Below are 17893 nucleotides of genomic sequence, written 5' to 3'. Positions count from 1 at the left end.
TTCGATTGACAAGCTCAATGTCCTAGCCCCTGAGCCACTGTGTCCCAGTCAGGGAAACAGTAAAATGGGTCACATTTCTTCAGAATGGGATGCCTAGTAGTTACTGTTCTTTATTCGAAGTTAAGGAAATTCTCTTTTTTGGGAAACTTTGAGTCAGTCCCAAAAATGACTCTCTGAATTCTCTTTCAGCCTTTTTTTTCTTTTTCTTGCTTTCTCAGGGCAGCTGGGATCTCTCTGCCTAAGAGATAATCTTGTGCAGCCAAGGGTTTACTTATTAGTCCGTCCTCACAGTTCCTTTCACACAGCTATTGCTGCACAGTGTGAATCGTTCGCGAATTAACAGCCTCCTTCTCGGTAGCATGCTGGAATTATTGACCTGTGGTTCAGGTGATTAGACTATGTTGAAAAGATTCCTACTCAGTTCTGTTCACCCATTTTCTCATGTGTTTCGGGTCTGGAGAAAATATATATATATATATATATTCTTGGCATATTCAGGTCTTTTCGAAGCCGAAAGCACCAGCCTGAAGATGATGAGTGAGACCTCATTGAAACTTTGCCAAGATACTCTCAATCTTACACGGGAAAAGACCCGAATATGCCAAGACCTACATACCTATACCCGTGAAAACCTATGAAAACAAATATACATACCTACATATATATATATATATATATATATATATATATATATATATAAATATATATATATAGGTCTTTGGTTGTTCGGGTTTTCTCCCGTGTAAAATTGGAAGTGTCTTGGCGACGTTTCGACGAAGTCTCATTCGTCATCTTCAGGCTTCAACCGTGCTTCTGGGAGCAATGTGTGATCGCAGCTATTTCTTCCTTTTAACTGCTAGTGGGGTTTGAACTGATTGGGTGGGAGCTTGGCTGTGCTCTGATTGGCTGGGGTTTTGTGCTCTGATTGGCTGGGGTGTGTCCTGTGTTGGTGGGGGCTTGGTTGTACTCAGTCTAATCTGTGCTGCAGGGGGATTTGAGCTGGTGAGCTGCACTGCTGCTGTTTGGCTTCGTGTTCGTGGTCGTGCTACATCTTCGTAGTGGGTGTCAGTCTGCTGCATGTATGGATTGGAGAGGTTTGAAGTGGCTAATGTTGCAGCTGCGGTCTGGCTTCTGGTCCTTGGTCGTGCTTCCTGATCAGTGTGGGTTTGGGTGTGCTTTCTGGGTGGATGTGTGGTGGTGACATCCTGTGTGGACCTCGTGAGTGTGGGTCTGGTGTCATTCCTCGTGTTAGGGACACGTTTGTCAATGTTCCTCGTGTTAGGGACACGTTTGTTAGGGACACGTTTGTTTGCTCCCAGAAGCACGAAGCTGAAGCCTGAAGATGATGAGTGAGACCTCATTGAAACTTTGCCAAGATACTCTCAATCTTACACGGGAAAAGACCCGAATATGCCAAGACCTACATACCTATACCCGTGAAAACCTCTGAAAACAAATATACATATATATATATATATATATGTATATATATATATATATATATATATATATATATATGGTTGTTCGGGTTTTCTCCGTGTAAAATTGGAAGTGTCTTGGCGACGTTTACAAGTCTCATTCGTCATCTTCAGGCTTCAACCGTGCTTCTGGGAGCAATGTGTGATCGCAGCTATTTCTTCCTTTTAACTGCTAGTGGGGTTTGAACTGATTGGGTGGGAGCTTGGCTGTGCTCTGATTGGCTGGGGTTTTGTGCTCTGATTGGCTGGGGGTGTGTCCTGTGTTGGTGGGGGCTTGGTTGTACTCAGTCTAATCTGTGCTGCAGGGGGATTTGAGCTGGTGAGCTGCACTGCTGCTGTTTGGCTTCGTGTTCGTGGTCGTGCTACATCTTCGTAGTGGGTGTCAGTCTGCTGCATGTATGGATTGGAGAGGTTTGAAGTGGCTAATGTTGCAGCTGCGGTCTGGCTTCTGGTCCTTGGTCGTGCTTCCTGATCAGTGTGGGTTTGGGTGTGCTTTCTGGGTGGATGTGTGGTGGTGACATCCTGTGTGGACCTCGTGAGTGTGGGTCTGGTGTCATTCCTCGTGTTAGGGACACGTTTGTCAATGTTCCTCGTGTTAGGGACACGTTTGTTAGGGACACGTTTGTTTGCTCCCAGAAGCACGAAGCTGAAGCCTGAAGATGACGAATGAGACTTCGTCGAAACGTCGCCAAGACACTTCCAATTTTACACGGGAGAAAACCCGAACAACCAAAGACCTATATACAAACACCCGTGAAAACCTCAGAAAACATATATATATATATATATATTTTCCATAGCTTTCTGGGATTCGAACCCGAGCTTGCTTGCATATTAGGCAGATATATTAACCTCTAAGCTACAGGTTCTCTTCGCTTTGTTAGCTGCACCAGGGAAGAGATTAAGTGGTTGTTTTTTTCCTATCGAAGCAACCTGGTCCACCCAAATATGGGAGGGAGCATACTGCTTCTCTTTCGCCTTTCAGCCCCAATCCAGGAGCCCTCACAGGCAGTCACTTTCACGACAAACTATTTTGTGTTAAATTTATATTTAAATTTGGCTTAGAGGTTAATACATCTGCCTAATATGTCAGCAAGCCCGGGTTCGAATCCAAGAAGGGTATGGCTAGCTGATGAGAGCTAAATAGCTTGAAATAGATCTATACTAGCCTCCCTTTATTTATTTGTCAGTAAATATAAATTTAACACAAAATAGTTTGTCGTGAAAGTGACTGCCTGTGAGGGCTCTTGGATTGGGGCTGAAAGGCGAAAGGGAAGCAGTACGCTGCCTCCCATATTTGGATAGACCAGGTTGCTTCGATAGGGAAAAAACCCACCATATATGTATATGTGTGTGTGTGTGTGTGTGTATGTATACACACACACACACACACACAAACACACACATATATATAAATAGGAAAATTCTGTTGAGAGTAATGGGGAAAATAGCCAACTCGCTCACTGCAGCCCAACTTAATTTTAAGCCCGAAATGAAGTTGCTAACAAGGAACATAATTCTGTCCCTCTAACAGGAATTACTGCATACCATATATTTTCGTGTGGGAGAGTCAAGACGAAAATAGATTCGTCATGTTGTGCAGAGCTGACTGTAGCTAGCTGACAAATGTCAAAAATGCACATTACTCAGGTTTTTGGGTTTTTTTTATCTTCGAGAAGGGTATTTGATTGTCTACCTTTGGAGAACTCTTCTCGCTGTCTGCCCACTTAGGAGCCTCATCGCATCTGCTGCAAAATTATTCTGCCAAGTTTTGTTTTGTTTTTTTTTCCCCATCAAAACTCAGGAGTTTGCTTATAAACACCTGAAGAGTTATCTAAAAGTTCATACTTCTAAAAAAAAAAAAAATTACGTAATCCAGTAGCCAGTCCAGAAGACTGGGCCTCTCCCAGTCTTCAGAGCACCGCTTTTCCAACCCCACCTAGAAATCAATCAATTAGAAAAAGAACTGGGAGGGACCTCGGAGGTCTTCTAGTCCAACCCCCTGCTCAGGCAGGAGACCCTACACCAGGGCTGTCAAACTCGCGGCCCGCAGCCCGGATGCGTCATGAGCTGGCCACGCCCATACCCAGTTTAGCGAAGGGGTAAAAAGTTGTGATACGTCTTATGACACTGCTGTGATGACACTGTGATGACATTGCTGTTTCAGACAGGTGGCACCCTTGCCCTATACCATTTCAGACAGGTGGCTGTTCAGTCTTTTCTTGAAAAACTCCAGCGATGGATCACCCACAACGTCTGAAGTCAAGCTATTCCATTAGTTAATTGTCCTCACTGTTAGGAAGTTTCTCCTTAATTCCAGGTTGTTTCTCTCCTTGATTAATTTCCACCCATTGTTTCTTGTCTTGCCTTCTGGTGCTTTGGAAAATAATCTGACCCCTTCTTCTTTGTGGCAGTTCTTCAAATACTGGAATACTGCTATCATGTCTCCCCTAGTATTTCTTTTCTCTAGACCAGGGGTCTCCAACCTTGGCCATTTTAAGACTTGTGGACTTCAACTCCCAGAATTCCTCAGCTTTGCTGGCTGAGGAACTCTGGGAGTTGAAGTCCACAAGTCTTAAAATGGCCAAAGTTGGAGACCCCTGTTCTAGACCAGGGGTGAAATGCTCCCGGTTCGGTCTGGTAGTAAAAAAAGACTACTGGTTCACCAAACAAGTAGTAAAAAATGTAAAAAAAAGTTCCGATGATTGGATGAGTGACGTGCAATCGTCGGAACATTTTTTAAAACTTTTTTAGCATTCTCTGAGCCCGACAATAAAAATGCTTTTAAAAAGTAAAAAAAAAAAGGCTCCGACAGTCACAGCTGGGCTGCACGATCGTCAGAGCCTTTTTTTTTTTACTTTTAAAAGCATTTTTTTACAACCTATTTGGCTGAAATTTTGAGCTGTCTGAGCGGCTCTACAGAATCACGGAGCTAGCGGTCTAAAAAAAGACCGCCATCAATGAAGCGGAGCCACCGGAAGTCCAGGACTTCAGTCATATCAATAGTAATGACTGGTCAAATTTTGAATGATGACATCTGACATCAGCTGGGAGTCATGCCAATCATAGCAAAAATGCATGGTTACATTGAATGCGACAAAGAAGGACCCAGTAGTGAGGACAGCTAAGCGGGTGGACCCTGATGGTCAGCGACCTCATGGCAGACCCAAGACAAGGTAGATGGATTGCATCAAGAAAGACATGAATTACCTGGGTGACACCCCTGGATCTAGCCAAATGGAGACGGCTTTGCTGACAAGTGGTGTTGTGGTCTGTCGACCGCCAGCCCCTCCAGCAGCTAAATCAGAAGAGGAGGAGGCGTGGGAGTCAGGGTCAGCATCCAGGCAACCTGAGAGCTCCGAGGGGGAAGAGGGGATGGAGCTGGCAGAGAGAGAGAGAGTCAGAGGTGGAGCCTGGGCCATCTGTCAGCCCTCAGATGGAGAGTCAACAGTCCCCAGGTCTGGAGTGGCTGATGAGGAAGAAGAGGAACAGCTGGGCCCAGTGCCTGATGCACGGATGTGCAGAAAGCAGAGGAGAGGAGAGCAGTGGAAATCTATGGGCCGGTCCTTGGGACAGAAGAGCCACCACTGCTACAAAATCCCCACCCTAGCTCTGGGGATAAAAGTCAGGGGGTGGAGCTGAATAGATGTGGCAGACAACTATTCATCTCCCTGCCAGATGAACCTGTTAGCCGGAGGTGAAAGAAAAACTTTTTGCTGGGGCTGCTGGCTCTCCTATTAAAGGAATCGTTGCTTCAACTACAGAGGGTTTGCCGTGTTTGGGGAGCTGGCTCGGACCAAGTGGACCCTGCCCTAATGCAGGAATAATGTTAGAGGAAGAAGCAGAGAACAGCGGATGGGCGGTTCGCCTGAACCGGTGGCAGCCCACTTCTGGCTGGTATCTTGGCAAGCAGAACTAATACCCTGCAATAGCACTGCGGCTACTGTAAAAATGCCGTACGCTAATCATAATAAATAATCCTGCTTGCTTTCTGCAACAGAATTCAGCTTCTGCAGGTTCTACCATTTGTTTTCAGGTATTTTTCTTTGCAGAACGCAAAGAATGACCAACCTGTCTTCTATCCCGATGGAGATCCAATTCCATCTTCTTCTACGGTAAACATGACTAATTTCGAATTTTTTTCCCCATGCTCCACTATCCATAGCAACCCACCCCCAAATCAAAACGACGCTCGTTATTCTGCATTCCCATTTTCTCAACCCGATGCATTTTAGGGCTAGAAATTCTTTTAAAAAGCCGTTTCCTAAGGAACCACATTCTCACACGGATAAAATTGGCGAACAATCTTCCCACACACAACCATTCAACCAAATGTCTGCTTAAGTTTTTTTTGTTTTTTTAAAGAATGCAAAAAAATGAGCTGCTTTTTGGTATTTGGGGAGGGTTGTTTTTTTTTCCCGATTTTTTTTTTAAAAGAAAAAAAAATCTTTCCTTTACAATTTTATTTACAAAAATGTATTAAAACTCTTTGTACAATGCCCCATTAAAATGAGGCTCGGGAATTGTTGCTCACACATGCAGTTAGCCAGAAATTCGTTTGGCAAGGTTTTTTTTTTTTCTTCTGTTCATGAAGTGCAATTTTTAACAACCGATCAAGAAACAACCTAAAATTACTTTTCGAACCCAAAACAAAAAAAAAAAAAAGGCAAAGGAAAGGAAAGAGGAAATCAAAACAATTTTTTTAAAAAAAATGCCTCTGAAGGAGCTGCTGCTTCATCATCTGCACAGCTTCAAATTAGTAGCAGATTTTTTTTAAGCAATTGATACTTTCCCTCCCCCCATTTTTAAATTAACATGCACATTTTTTAAAAAAATTACAACCCATTGACTGAACGTATCACTAGCGTGAAGCCTTCGCTCTGAAAAAAGTTATTTTCATTTGATAAACATACATTTCTTTTTATACAGCTTCTATGAAAATGTCTTCCCCCCCACTTTTTTTTTGTTTTTGCTCTTTTTTTTTTTTTTTTTTACTTAAATACAACATGTTTTTGCACAACATTTTGCATTTCCTTTTGCTGGAACATTATAGCATTCAGAAATTTAAAATCACAGTTTCAGGAAAAAAGAGCTAAACATCTCTGTAAAAAAACCCGGACACGAGTGCCCGCTTGTTCTTAAGGTGAAATGTTTCTCGAGCTAATTTTCTTCTTGTTGTTTTAATGTTCCGTATTTTTTTTTTGGTGACAATGAAAATGAGCATTTCCCCCGTTTTATTTCTATAGGCTGTCCCCTTTGTCTTATAACGAACTATCAAATATATCATTAAAGATCTTTTCTCTTCCTTTGAATAAGCTATCAAATATATTTCCAGCGACTTATTTCAAACATTGTCTTCTTTTTTTTTTAAATTATTATTATTATTATTTTAAAGAAAAAAAATATATCTATCTATCTCTAAACATCTTATCGACATTTTTTTTTTAAAATTGAATTGATATCCAGTATGTCGTTAATGGAATGAAATGCCGCAGAGTGTGTCATGCCACAACTACTGTCGTTTCATATTAGAGGTAAATTAGTAGGCAGATTTTTTTTTCTTTTTTTTTGCAGGGGGGGGGAAAGTTATTTGTGGTTTACCTTTGCATGATGGACAGATGGCCGAATGGAAGGAGGTTGGTTTCATTTTGCCATTCGAAAACCAGCCTGATTCGTTTCTCGCAACTCTGCCTACGTTTCTTCCGCCTCTTGCGATTCCAAGACCTTCGTCCCCCCTCCCACAACTCTTAAAATCCTGCAAGCCTCTTTAATTAGAATCATCGGTGATTAAACCTGAATTATTGTTGTTTTTTTTTTTTAATCCTCCAACCCTTACCGTTGAGCCCTCCAACGTAAGTGGACAGATTCACATCTCGAAAACACTTGTTTACGTCTGAAAAAACTGTAAGGCAGTAACGCTCAACTCACCATCTTGAGTGTCGAATTCTGGAATGCATTATATTTCTTTATAAAACTCAAGAGGACTGATTTATTTAAAGAAAAAGTAAGAAGCCGTGGGAAACAGCTGAGAATAGCTGCAGTAAGTAACAGAAACTGGTCCCCTTTAAAATACCATTCTGTCTTTGTTTTTTTCGATTTTTTTAAAAAGAAAAAAAAATCTTTCCTTTACAATTTTATTTACAAAAATGTATTAAAACTCTTTGTACAATGCCCCATTAAAATGAGGCTCGGGAATTGTTGCTCACACATGCAGTTAGCCAGAAGTTCGTTTGGCAAGGTTTTTTTTTTTTTCTTCTTTTTTTTTTTCTTCTGTTCATGAAGTGCAATTTTTAACAACCGATCAAGAAACAACCTAAAATTACTTTTCGAACCCAAAACAAAACAAAAAAAAGGCAAAGGAAAGGAAAGAGGAAATCAAAACAATTTTTTTTTAAAAAATGCCTCTGAAGGAGCTGCTGCTTCATCATCTGCACAGCTTCAAATTAGTAGCAGATTTTTTTTTAAGCAATTGATACTTTCCCTCCCCCCATTTTTAAATTAACATGCACGTTTTTAAAAAAAATTACAACCCATTGACCGAACGTATCACTAGCGTGAAGCCTTCGCTCTGAAAAAAGTTATTTTCATTTGATAAACATACATTTCTTTTTATACAGCTTCTATGAAAATGTCTTTTCCCCCCCCCCCACTTTTTTTTTGTTTTTGCTCTTTTTTTTTTTTTTTACTTAAATACAACATGTTTTTGCACAGCATTTTGCATTTCCTTTTGCTGGAACATTATAGCATTCAGAAATTTAAAATCACAGTTTCAGGAAAAAAGAGCTAAACATCTCTGTAAAAAAACCCGGACACGAGTGCCCGCTTGTTCTTAAGGTGAAATGTTTCTCGAGCTAATTTTCTTCTTGTTGTTTTAATGTTCCGTATTTTTTTTTTTGGTGACAATGAAAATGAGCATTTCCCCCGTTTTATTTCTATAGGCTGTCCCCTTTGTCTTATAACGAACTATCAAATATATCATTAAAGATCTTTTCTCTTCCTTTGAATAAGCTATCAAATATATTTCCAGCGACTTATTTCAAACATTGTCTTCTTTTTTTTTAAATTATTATTATTATTATTTTAAAGAAAAAAAATATATCTATCTCTAAACATCTTATCGACATTTTTTTTTTAAAATTGAATTGATATCCAGTATGTCGTTAATGGAATGAAATGCCGCAGAGTGTGTCATGCCACAACTACTGTCGTTTCATATTAGAGGTAAATTAGTAGGCAGATTTTTTTTTCTTTTTTTTTGCAGGGGGGGGGAAAGTTATTTGTGGTTTACCTTTGCATGATGGACAGATGGCCGAATGGAAGGAGGTTGGTTTCATTTTGCCATTCGAAAACCAGCCTGATTCGTTTCTCGCAACTCTGCCTACGTTTCTTCCGCCTCTTGCGATTCCAAGACCTTCGTCCCCCCTCCCACAACTCTTAAAATCCTGCAAGCCTCTTTAATTAGAATCATCGGTGATTAAACCTGAATTATTGTTGTTTTTTTTTTTTAATCCTCCAACCCTTACCGTTGAGCCCTCCAACGTAAGTGGACAGATTCACATCTCGAAAACACTTGTTTACGTCTGAAAAAACTGTAAGGCAGTAACGCTCAACTCACCATCTTGAGTGTCGAATTCTGGAATGCATTATATTTCTTTATAAAACTCAAGAGGACTGATTTATTTAAAGAAAAAGTAAGAAGCCGTGGGAAACAGCTGAGAATAGCTGCAGTAAGTAACAGAAACTGGTCCCCTTTAAAATACCATTCTGTCTTTGTTTTTTTTTTCCTCTCTCTCTCTCTCTCTTTTTGTGAAGCGAGGATGAAAATCATAACTGCTACACCTGAGCACAGTGCTAAAGTTACCTGTTTAAATGACAATGCAAAGGTTAGGCTTAGGGTTAGGGTTAAAACAGCATGGACGAGGGCCAAATTGTTCTCTCCCATCTGTCATTTCAACATTCAGCGATAATCAATTTTATTCTGAAAAGATGTAAGTACGTTTCTAAGGGGACAGATCGCAGAGAACAACATTTGGGAGTTGGTTACTTCTCAAAGCTCTACCGGATCGGTCTATTATCATTATCATTATTATTACTTAAGAAAGCACTTGGAGGTGATCATTAAAATGGCTGGGACACCTGCCAATCTGCCTGCTTTCTCTCTCCAAAGTGACTTTTAATAGAACAGTTGAAATGAAATGCGTGTGTGTTTGTTTGTTTGTTTGTGTGGTGCGATGGCCTAGAAGGGGGAGCTCTCGCCTGACAATCAGGAGGCTGTGTGAGTTCGATCCTAGGTAGAGGCAGATATTTCTCTCTCTGGGCACGATGAGAATTTATCTGCTGAATATATAACTCTGCACTGGTGACAGGAAGGGCATCCGGCCAGTAAAACGCTCAGCTCCATTCAGTTGCCCCGACTCCACCCCGCAAGGGATTACAGGGTCATTAAAAGACAATGGTGATGACTTGTGTGTGTGTGTGTGTTGCGTGTGACTCGCTGTGTGTGCGTGTGTGTGTGTGTGTGTATGTGAATATGATGGTAGACAGAGAATTCTGGAAACAATACAATGGCAGAAAAATAGCATCGCAACATCCCAAATTTCAATGAACAGACAGTTCCAGGAAGATAAGCAGTGGATTTCTGAGGTGTATTAGGAACAGCTTAACGTTTTAATAAGCAGAAAAAGGGGGGGGTTGAAAATCATTCCTTCCCCCCCCCTAAAGATCGTTCATGTTTTCTGTGCACTGGTATCAAAGAATGGCTTCTGTTGAACGTTTTGATTTTCTTTCTTTCTTTCTTTCTTTCTTTCTTTCTTTCTTTCTTTCTTTCTTTCTTTCTTTCTTTCTTTCTTTCTTCTTTTGTTTTCACAAGAATGCTTTCCGTGTCTTTTGTTTTCTGTCTCTGCCTTTATGAATATTATCTGCCGAACGTACTAGTCTCTTGCCACGTTTTTTGTTCGTTTTTCAAGCAAAGCAAAAATATTATTTTTTTTTTATTTTTCTGATGGTTTGCATTGTTTCTAAAGTCTTAAGAATCTCCTGTTAAGGCACTGAAGGAAAACAAAACAAAACCAAACCCAAAAAAGGAGGAGAAGAAGAAGAAGAATCCTGTGAAAAGTTCTTGGCACCATCATCAGTTTATTGTGTCGAAACCGACACCCCGGGAGAGAGAGTAAAATTGGCTCAGGTGACCAGGATCACTGAAGTTTAACTGGGAATCTCGGTTGTTCCTCCCTTTGCAAGCCGTGATAAATGCAGGATCTGTAACGAGATGACAAAAAGCTGAGCTGTGTGTCCCATAGAAGCAAAATCATGCGCAGGGACCAGGAAAGAAACATCAGAGGAAGGAGGGGATCAGCCCACTAAATTTTCTCCTCCTCCCCCTAATTTTCTATGGTTCAGTGATATAACCCAAACAGTCCGCTCCTCTCATTTGGGGGGGGGATGCCCCCTTAAGATTTTGAGGTAAGCGATGGACATGAGTAGAACCAGTGGTGGGATTCAGCCCAGGAGTGAAATCTAAAAATTTTCCCTACCAGTTCTGTGGGCGCGGCTTAATTGGTGGGCGTGGCTTGGTCAGGTGACACGGTGGGCGTGGCTTGGTGGTCAGGTGACTGAGTGGGCATGGCTAAGAATAATAAATAATAAAAATAATAAAGTATACAAAACTTGGGAGCAAACAGGTCTACCTTCTTTAAAAATAGAGGCACCGGTCTACTAATTGCCTTTTTTGAGGAGCGCACTGGTCTACCTTCTTTAAAAATAGAAGCACCGGTCTACTAATTGCCATTTTTGAGGAGCGCACTGGTCTACCTTCTTTAAAAATAGAGGCACCGGTCTACTAGCCGCCTACAGCACTGATCAGCTGTAGTGCAGCCCTTTGAAGCGCCATGGCAGTCATTTAAGGCTGTTTGCAGCTATATCACCACCGAGAAGAGGAACAGTGAGGCATGGGCGGTGGGGGGGGACAGGGATTTTTGCTACCGGTTCTCACGCGTTCCGGTCCGAACTGGGAGCATTTCACCCCTGCTTGTTGGAAAAAATCATTATGGCAGAGAACCGGTTGTTAAATTATTTGAATCCCACCACTGAGTAGAACCAAATTGTTGGCTTGAGAAAACTGTTCAAGATATTCATTTCCTGTACCGAAGGCACTTTCTCCAAAAAGGGCCAGGATAGCTCAGGCAATAGAGAAGCCTGTTATTAACACACAGAGCCTGCAATTACTGCAGGTTCGAGCCCGGCCCAAGGTTGACTCAGCCTTCCACCCTTTATAAGGTAGGTAAAATGAGGACCCAGATTGTTGGGGGGGCAATAAGTTGACTTTGTAAATATACAAATAGAATGAGACTATTGCCTTATACATTGTAAGCCGCCCTGAGTCTTCGGAGAAGGGCGGGGTATAAATGTAAACAAACAAACAAAAAAAAAAAAAAGGGCAAAGTGGACTTCCGTCATTTTTTTTCCCCTTGAAAACATTTCGCTACTCAACCAAGAAGCTTCTTCAGTTCCTCTTCAGAAAAAAAAAAACCCCGAACCAAACGAAGAAAGTCCAGTTGCCTTTCATAAAAAGCACCTTTGGGACAACCATGATCTGGATGGCTGAGAATTTCCATATATGTATTAGATGTAGTAGCAATGACCATCGCCATCAATGGGACTTAGTTGATAGAAAACAAGATTCAAAGATGCTCTTTTGGAATTCGTGCCCTCCGCTTTATGGGAAGGAGAGATATGACTACAGTAACGGCCAAAATTATGGAAACCTTTTGGGAAAAGTGTATTTTCTAAAACTAGCTAATAACACCACTTTTTGGGGGGAGTAGTACCATAACATTATATATCAATAGAAAGATAATTTAATCAAGAATGTAATGCAATAAATTTTATGGAGGATTTGCTATTAGAATAGCAATTAGAGTATAAAGAAGAAAAGTGAAACACATAGAAAAAACGAGATATACAAAAATTATAACCGTAGAAAAAAAAAGATATACAAAAATGATCACCATGTCAGTTAATACTTAGTTGGGTAACCTTTAGCATGAATTACGGCCTCACAACATCTTCCCATGGAGTGAACCAAGTCTTTGAGTTCTGCAGTTGTTCTAATGTGAAACCAAGATTGAAGGATGGCTTCTATTAACTGGGTTTTATTGCTGGGTCACTTCTGACTAACCAGTTTCTTTAGTTGGTTCAAAAAATTTTCAATTGGGTTAAGATCTGGGCTATTCCCAGGCCATTGCAGCAGTGGGATATGATTATCTTGAAACTCCAGAAACAAAAGTGATGTTATTAGCCATCAAACCTCAAAAATACACTTTTCCCAAAAGGTTTTCATAATTTTGGCCACTATTGTAATTTTTTTTTTTGTTTCGCATTTATATCCCGCCGTTCTCCGAAGACTCAGGGCGGCTTACACTATGTTAGCAATAGTCTTCATCCATTTGTATATTATATACAAAGTCAACTTATTGCCCCCAACAATCTGGGTCCTCATTTTACCTACCTTATAAAGGATGGAAGGCTGAGTCAACCTTGGGCCTGGTGGGACTTGAACCTGCAGTAATTGCAAGCAGCTGTGTTAATAACAGACTGTCTTAGCAGTCTGAGCCACCAGAGCCATCTGTTTTTATGAGTTCTGTCACAATGACAAAGAGACTTAGAATTTTGCCCAGTTCTCTTCAGGAGCTCAACAGTTCTTTTCCATTGGACAACAGGAGAAAGATCTCTGAAAAATTACTTACCATTGCTCCACAGCTCCCTTTAATACATACAAGTGAATATCATATATAGAAGGTTTTTTTAAAAAAATGGGGGAAATATCAACAGCATCATTTTATATTTGTGCTCCTGGATGGGTCAGTATTTTCAACAAGATTGAATGTATGGCTGCAGAACTAATGAGAAAAAAAAATTAGATGCTGACTTAAAACCCAGATTTGATTTGATTGTTTTCGGGGGAAGTTAGGAACTGATGAGAATTGTAGGAGTATAATTAAGTTGGGATGAAAATTTTTTAGCATATGTTTGTTTTATTTTTAACTATACCTTGTGCTCGTTCCGGGAAGTCGGGGGGGGGGGGAGAAGGGGGGAGGGGGTTGTGAAGGGAGGTGGGAGGGGAGGTGGGGGAAAAGGGGGAAACATTTTTTTTGTAAAACTTTTTGAATAAAAAAAAACAAACCCCCTCCCCAGATTTGAAGATTCTGCGAAGGGCAACTGATTCATGTTACTTAAGAATTAACTGTAATTTTGGATTTAAATTGCTAGCTTCAGAATCTTTAGGGGGGCGCGGGTGTGACACACTTCCTTGAATGCTAGAGGTGGAGCTCTCACCTCACAATCATGAGGTTGTGAGTTCGATCCAGGGGTGAAATGCTACCGGTTCGGACCGGTTCAGCCGAACTGGTAGCGGTTGCAGTGTGTGGTTCGGAGAACCAGTAGCGGCAGCAACATGAGGCTCCGCCCACCCAACCAGACGTCATTACTTCCTTGTTCTAACCAGGAAGTAACCTGTTTTTGACCTCCTGCACTTGCATAGAAGGCTTTGTGCACGCACTTCCGAACCAGTAGGGAAGGTAAGTAGATTTCATCCCCGGTTCGATCCTAGGTAGAAGCAGATGTAGGGTCTCCTGCTTGGGTAGGGGGTTGGACTAGATGACTTGCAAGGTCCCTTCCTACTCTGTTAATCTGAATCTCAAGGCAACAAATGAACTAAAGGGTATATACAGCTCAATGTAAGTGTATCAAGTGTGATGGGTGGACGGACAATCACAATTTGAGCGAAAGAGACGTCACATTAAAATTCCTTGCTCATTTGATGATGCTACTCTGGATAACTGCTTTTCTGTTGAAATAATTGGATGGAGTTTCAGCCTTTATCATAATTCTCTCTTTAATGCACGACTCTCCAAAGCTGAATCAAGTAGTCAGACTTTCCTGCTCATTACTGTAATTTATTGAAATTCTAAACCGAGAGGGGGAAATGATTTATCCCGTTCGAGAGATAAATAATCACCAATGTCCATTTCCTGAAGAAAGGGCATGCCATAAAAAGGATAGATATCATCCCGTCTCCAGATAATACTTAATTTTTTTTGAAAAAATGACTTTAATATTAAATACTGCACTTTATCACAGCAAATCCGACCAGAAACAGAGATATATTGATAGAATATATTTGTAGCTCGGGATTGGTGCTCTCTGAGCTTAGTAACCAAACCAAACCTTTTCCAGATGTTTCATTACCAAACTAAGTAACATCATCATTGCATTAATATTGTTATCCAGTTTGGTAATGAAACGTCCGCAATAAAACAACCAAGCTCAAGGGACCACCAAGGACTCCCCAAAGATATATGAATGCTTTGAAGCAGGGGTCTCCAACCTTGGTCCCTTTAAGACTCTGGACTTCAACTCCCAAAGTCCCTCAGCCAGCAAAGCTGGGAGTTGAAGTCCACGAGTCTTAAAGGGACCAAGGTTGGAGACCTCTGCTTTGAAGGAGCCCCTTCCATTGATCGAATCGACCAATCATTGATTGACCAACGATTTAAGAGTCAACCCAACCCATTTTGCAAATCAAAAAGGGGGGTTCTAGCTGCCCTGTGTCCAACGTCCAAAATGTTCAGTCCTAAAACGTGACTCCAGATGCAGAGGGAGAAGACAAAACACCAAAACACGTCAACATCAAGAACACCAAACACGTTAAAAAAAAAACAACCAGTGGATTTGCTTACTCAACCTTTAGCCATACCACTAGATCTTTACACTTTCTGTTCCATACACGTTGTATCCTTCTCTGTACGTGGCATAATTCTGGGTATTGGGTGCAGGAGCTGGCTTAAAGTTTTGTGTGTTCTTTGTGAGTTTCATTCGTTTGGACTCTGCTCGAGACTTGTAACAGAACTCTATCAAGGCCACCGTCATGGCAAGGCCGAGGCCTCCAACCAGGATATAAAACACCCCTGCCACATTGCTCAAGCTGAGTGCACTTGTCTTGTCCTAAGAAAAACGAACCAGTCGGTTAGCTTCAGAATAGAAAAAAAAATATCAACAGACAAAGTGGTAATTGTGTTATTTAGGCAAAAGAACGAGAGGGATTTGCTACAAGAACCTAAGGCCCTTCCTGCCTTCGAGCTTAAAGCTCTTCTCACCCAAATCTTTCAAAATAACGATTGTCAACACTTTCGGTAGCTTAAAGTTACAAATCATGCCCCAGAAAAGGAAAAAAAAATATTTTAAAAAAATAAAATAAAAAAAAAGGTTTTACAAGAGGAACACACCCAGAAAAGAAAGTTTCATCCACCCAACCCATCCATTTCTCCAGTGCTAATTTCGCACAAGGACCCAACGTCAGCTCTGTGCTATTAAACCAAGTTTCACAGTTGTTCTGGTGAATAGGACTGTATCATCTAATCATCCCTTGGAATGTGTCAGATATTCCCACTGGAGTGGGGTTGAAGAAAGCAGGGTGAATTTAAAGAATTTCCAAAAAAAAAAAGAAGAAGAAGAAGAAGAAAAAGAAGAAAAAGAAAGAAAAAGAAGGGAAAAAAAGAGAGGAGAAAAAAGCCTTTGAAAATGGTTTTCAACTGATGCATATAAGATCGATCATCCAAATTTGACTAGTATTTTTCCTGGCATCCTAAATAAGCCACGTTGTAAGACGTTGGTCACTTATTTCTCAGGCTGAGTTCACTAAGGCTAATTTCGGGCTAAACATCGGGGCTGAACCATGAAACGAAACAATAACCCAGCCAAAAACAAGATAGATTCCTGTAACTGTCTGAGCTGTAGAGGCAGAAAGTGGGGGGGAAAATATAACTGTCTGGGGTTGTTGTCTGAAACGTCATTGTAACCATTTTGCTGCTGGATTGGTTTACCAAATCCCTTGGTTCTCGCTGATGGTGACTCCTTCTACTTTGAGCTGTGACACAAAGAAAATCAGAAAGTTTGTCAACATGAGAAAGTTGTGCTGGTAACCACTGAGTGTGAATCGGAAACCGCAGTCAAACTGATTCAGGTCCCCAAGGCGGACAAAACCCTTCTGGACTTCCAACGTGAATATTTTGAGGAAAGCCAACTTGGTCAGAAAACACAAAAGCACCTAACAACTTTAACGTTGCGAGATGCGGTCCAGCCGAAACCAGATAAGAACGGGTGGCCTGCAAAAATCCAACCGAGGGTCTAGAAAGGGGCAATGAAGAGACGAACGTTGAGTTCCTCCATGTTGAAAGGAAAATCTACAACCCCGTAAGCAACTGTCCGCACAAGGGGTTGTGATCCAGCTTCACAACGGACTCATCTTAAAACCAGCACGACTCTCTTATGTAGGCAAGGCCTGAGCGGTTGATGTCAATCTGGATTCCAGACCAATCTGGCAGATATATTACAGAAAACTGGTGCTTTTCAATGGTTTGCAGGTTGAGCCTCCGCTTACCATAAGAGTAACCATTAAGTAGCCGGGTTCTTTTTTTTTTTTTTTTTTTTTACAATCAGTCTCTCAAATCAGCTTCTCATATGAAAATCCCTTCAATCACCTTTCCCCAAATATAATCAAGAGGTAGGCAGAGAAAGTTAAGGGCATATCGAGAAGCCTAGCTACCGCGGTTTTCGCTGAATTTTAAGTTCCGCCTGATTGCATTTCAAATTTTGAAGTTTCGATGAGAGGCTAACCCTGCAGTGGTGCATTTAAACGTCCATCGGCCCAAAAGTCAACTGAAATTGAAAAGGCTATATCCTAGCCCTCCTGAAACCAATAAGTGTCTCGTGACTTCAGCAGGGCCAGGAAGGGAGCCTTCTGGAAAATATTTAAGAATGCCGATTAGGAAAATGACCATAGTTCCTTTTTTCATTATTTTCGGTTTCAAAAATAAAATTAAAAAAAACAAAACCCCAAAGGCACAAATAAAAAATATTCCATCCCTATTTATTGAGAACAGGAACTGGCTGTCCCGCCGTTCTTTGTGCCTCGAAAAGTGCATCCAAAAAATGTGATTTGAATAGTTTGGGGTGGGTGGGTGGGGGAGGGTTGGGAAGGCTTTTCCGATGGTCCCCTTAAAATACATTCTCCAATGTTGCAATCCCAAGTGGGCAGAAAGTGCTTTACTTCCAAATCAAAAAAAAAAAAGAAAAGAAAAGAAAAGTGGGAAATTGAAGCCCTGACTTTTACGTCCAACTGGAGCAGCCAGCCATAGGATGGCTCCCCCATCATCAACACCCCAGCAACATCATTGGTGTGTCTCTAAGCCGAAAGCCATACCGTTTAAAAAGAAGAAAAGGAAAGGAAAGAAAAGAAAAGAAAAACCAAAGTCTGAGGTTGCAAAAATTTTTGTTGGTATGGAATGTCGCAATACAGTAGCAAAATGGTTTGATGAAATAATCGTGGGTTGGGGATTTTTTTGGTGTTTTTTTTTTAAAGC

The 17893-nt window shown here is 41.0% G+C and overlaps 1 protein-coding gene across 1 annotated transcript in view; it reads right to left on the bottom strand.

Moving 5' to 3' along the window:
* Positions 1–10426: 10426 nt before the first annotated feature.
* Positions 10427–17893, bottom strand: part of GRIA3 (glutamate ionotropic receptor AMPA type subunit 3) — a 179486-nt gene continuing 172019 nt past the window's right edge. Inside the window, exons 15-16 of the mRNA XM_058154573.1 lie at positions 15229–15476; positions 10427–10736 (exon numbers count right to left, since the gene is read on the bottom strand). Of these exons, the coding sequence (XP_058010556.1) occupies positions 15231–15476 (246 nt within the window). The 3' untranslated portion in view covers positions 10427–10736; positions 15229–15230. The remainder of the gene's footprint in view (positions 10737–15228; positions 15477–17893) is intronic.

The sequence above is a fragment of the Ahaetulla prasina genome, chromosome 11, assembly GCF_028640845.1.
Source record: "Ahaetulla prasina isolate Xishuangbanna chromosome 11, ASM2864084v1, whole genome shotgun sequence".
NCBI lineage: Eukaryota > Metazoa > Chordata > Lepidosauria > Squamata > Colubridae > Ahaetulla > Ahaetulla prasina.
The sequence above is the reverse complement of the archived record's forward strand: the minus strand, read 5'-3'. Positions and strand labels throughout refer to the sequence as shown.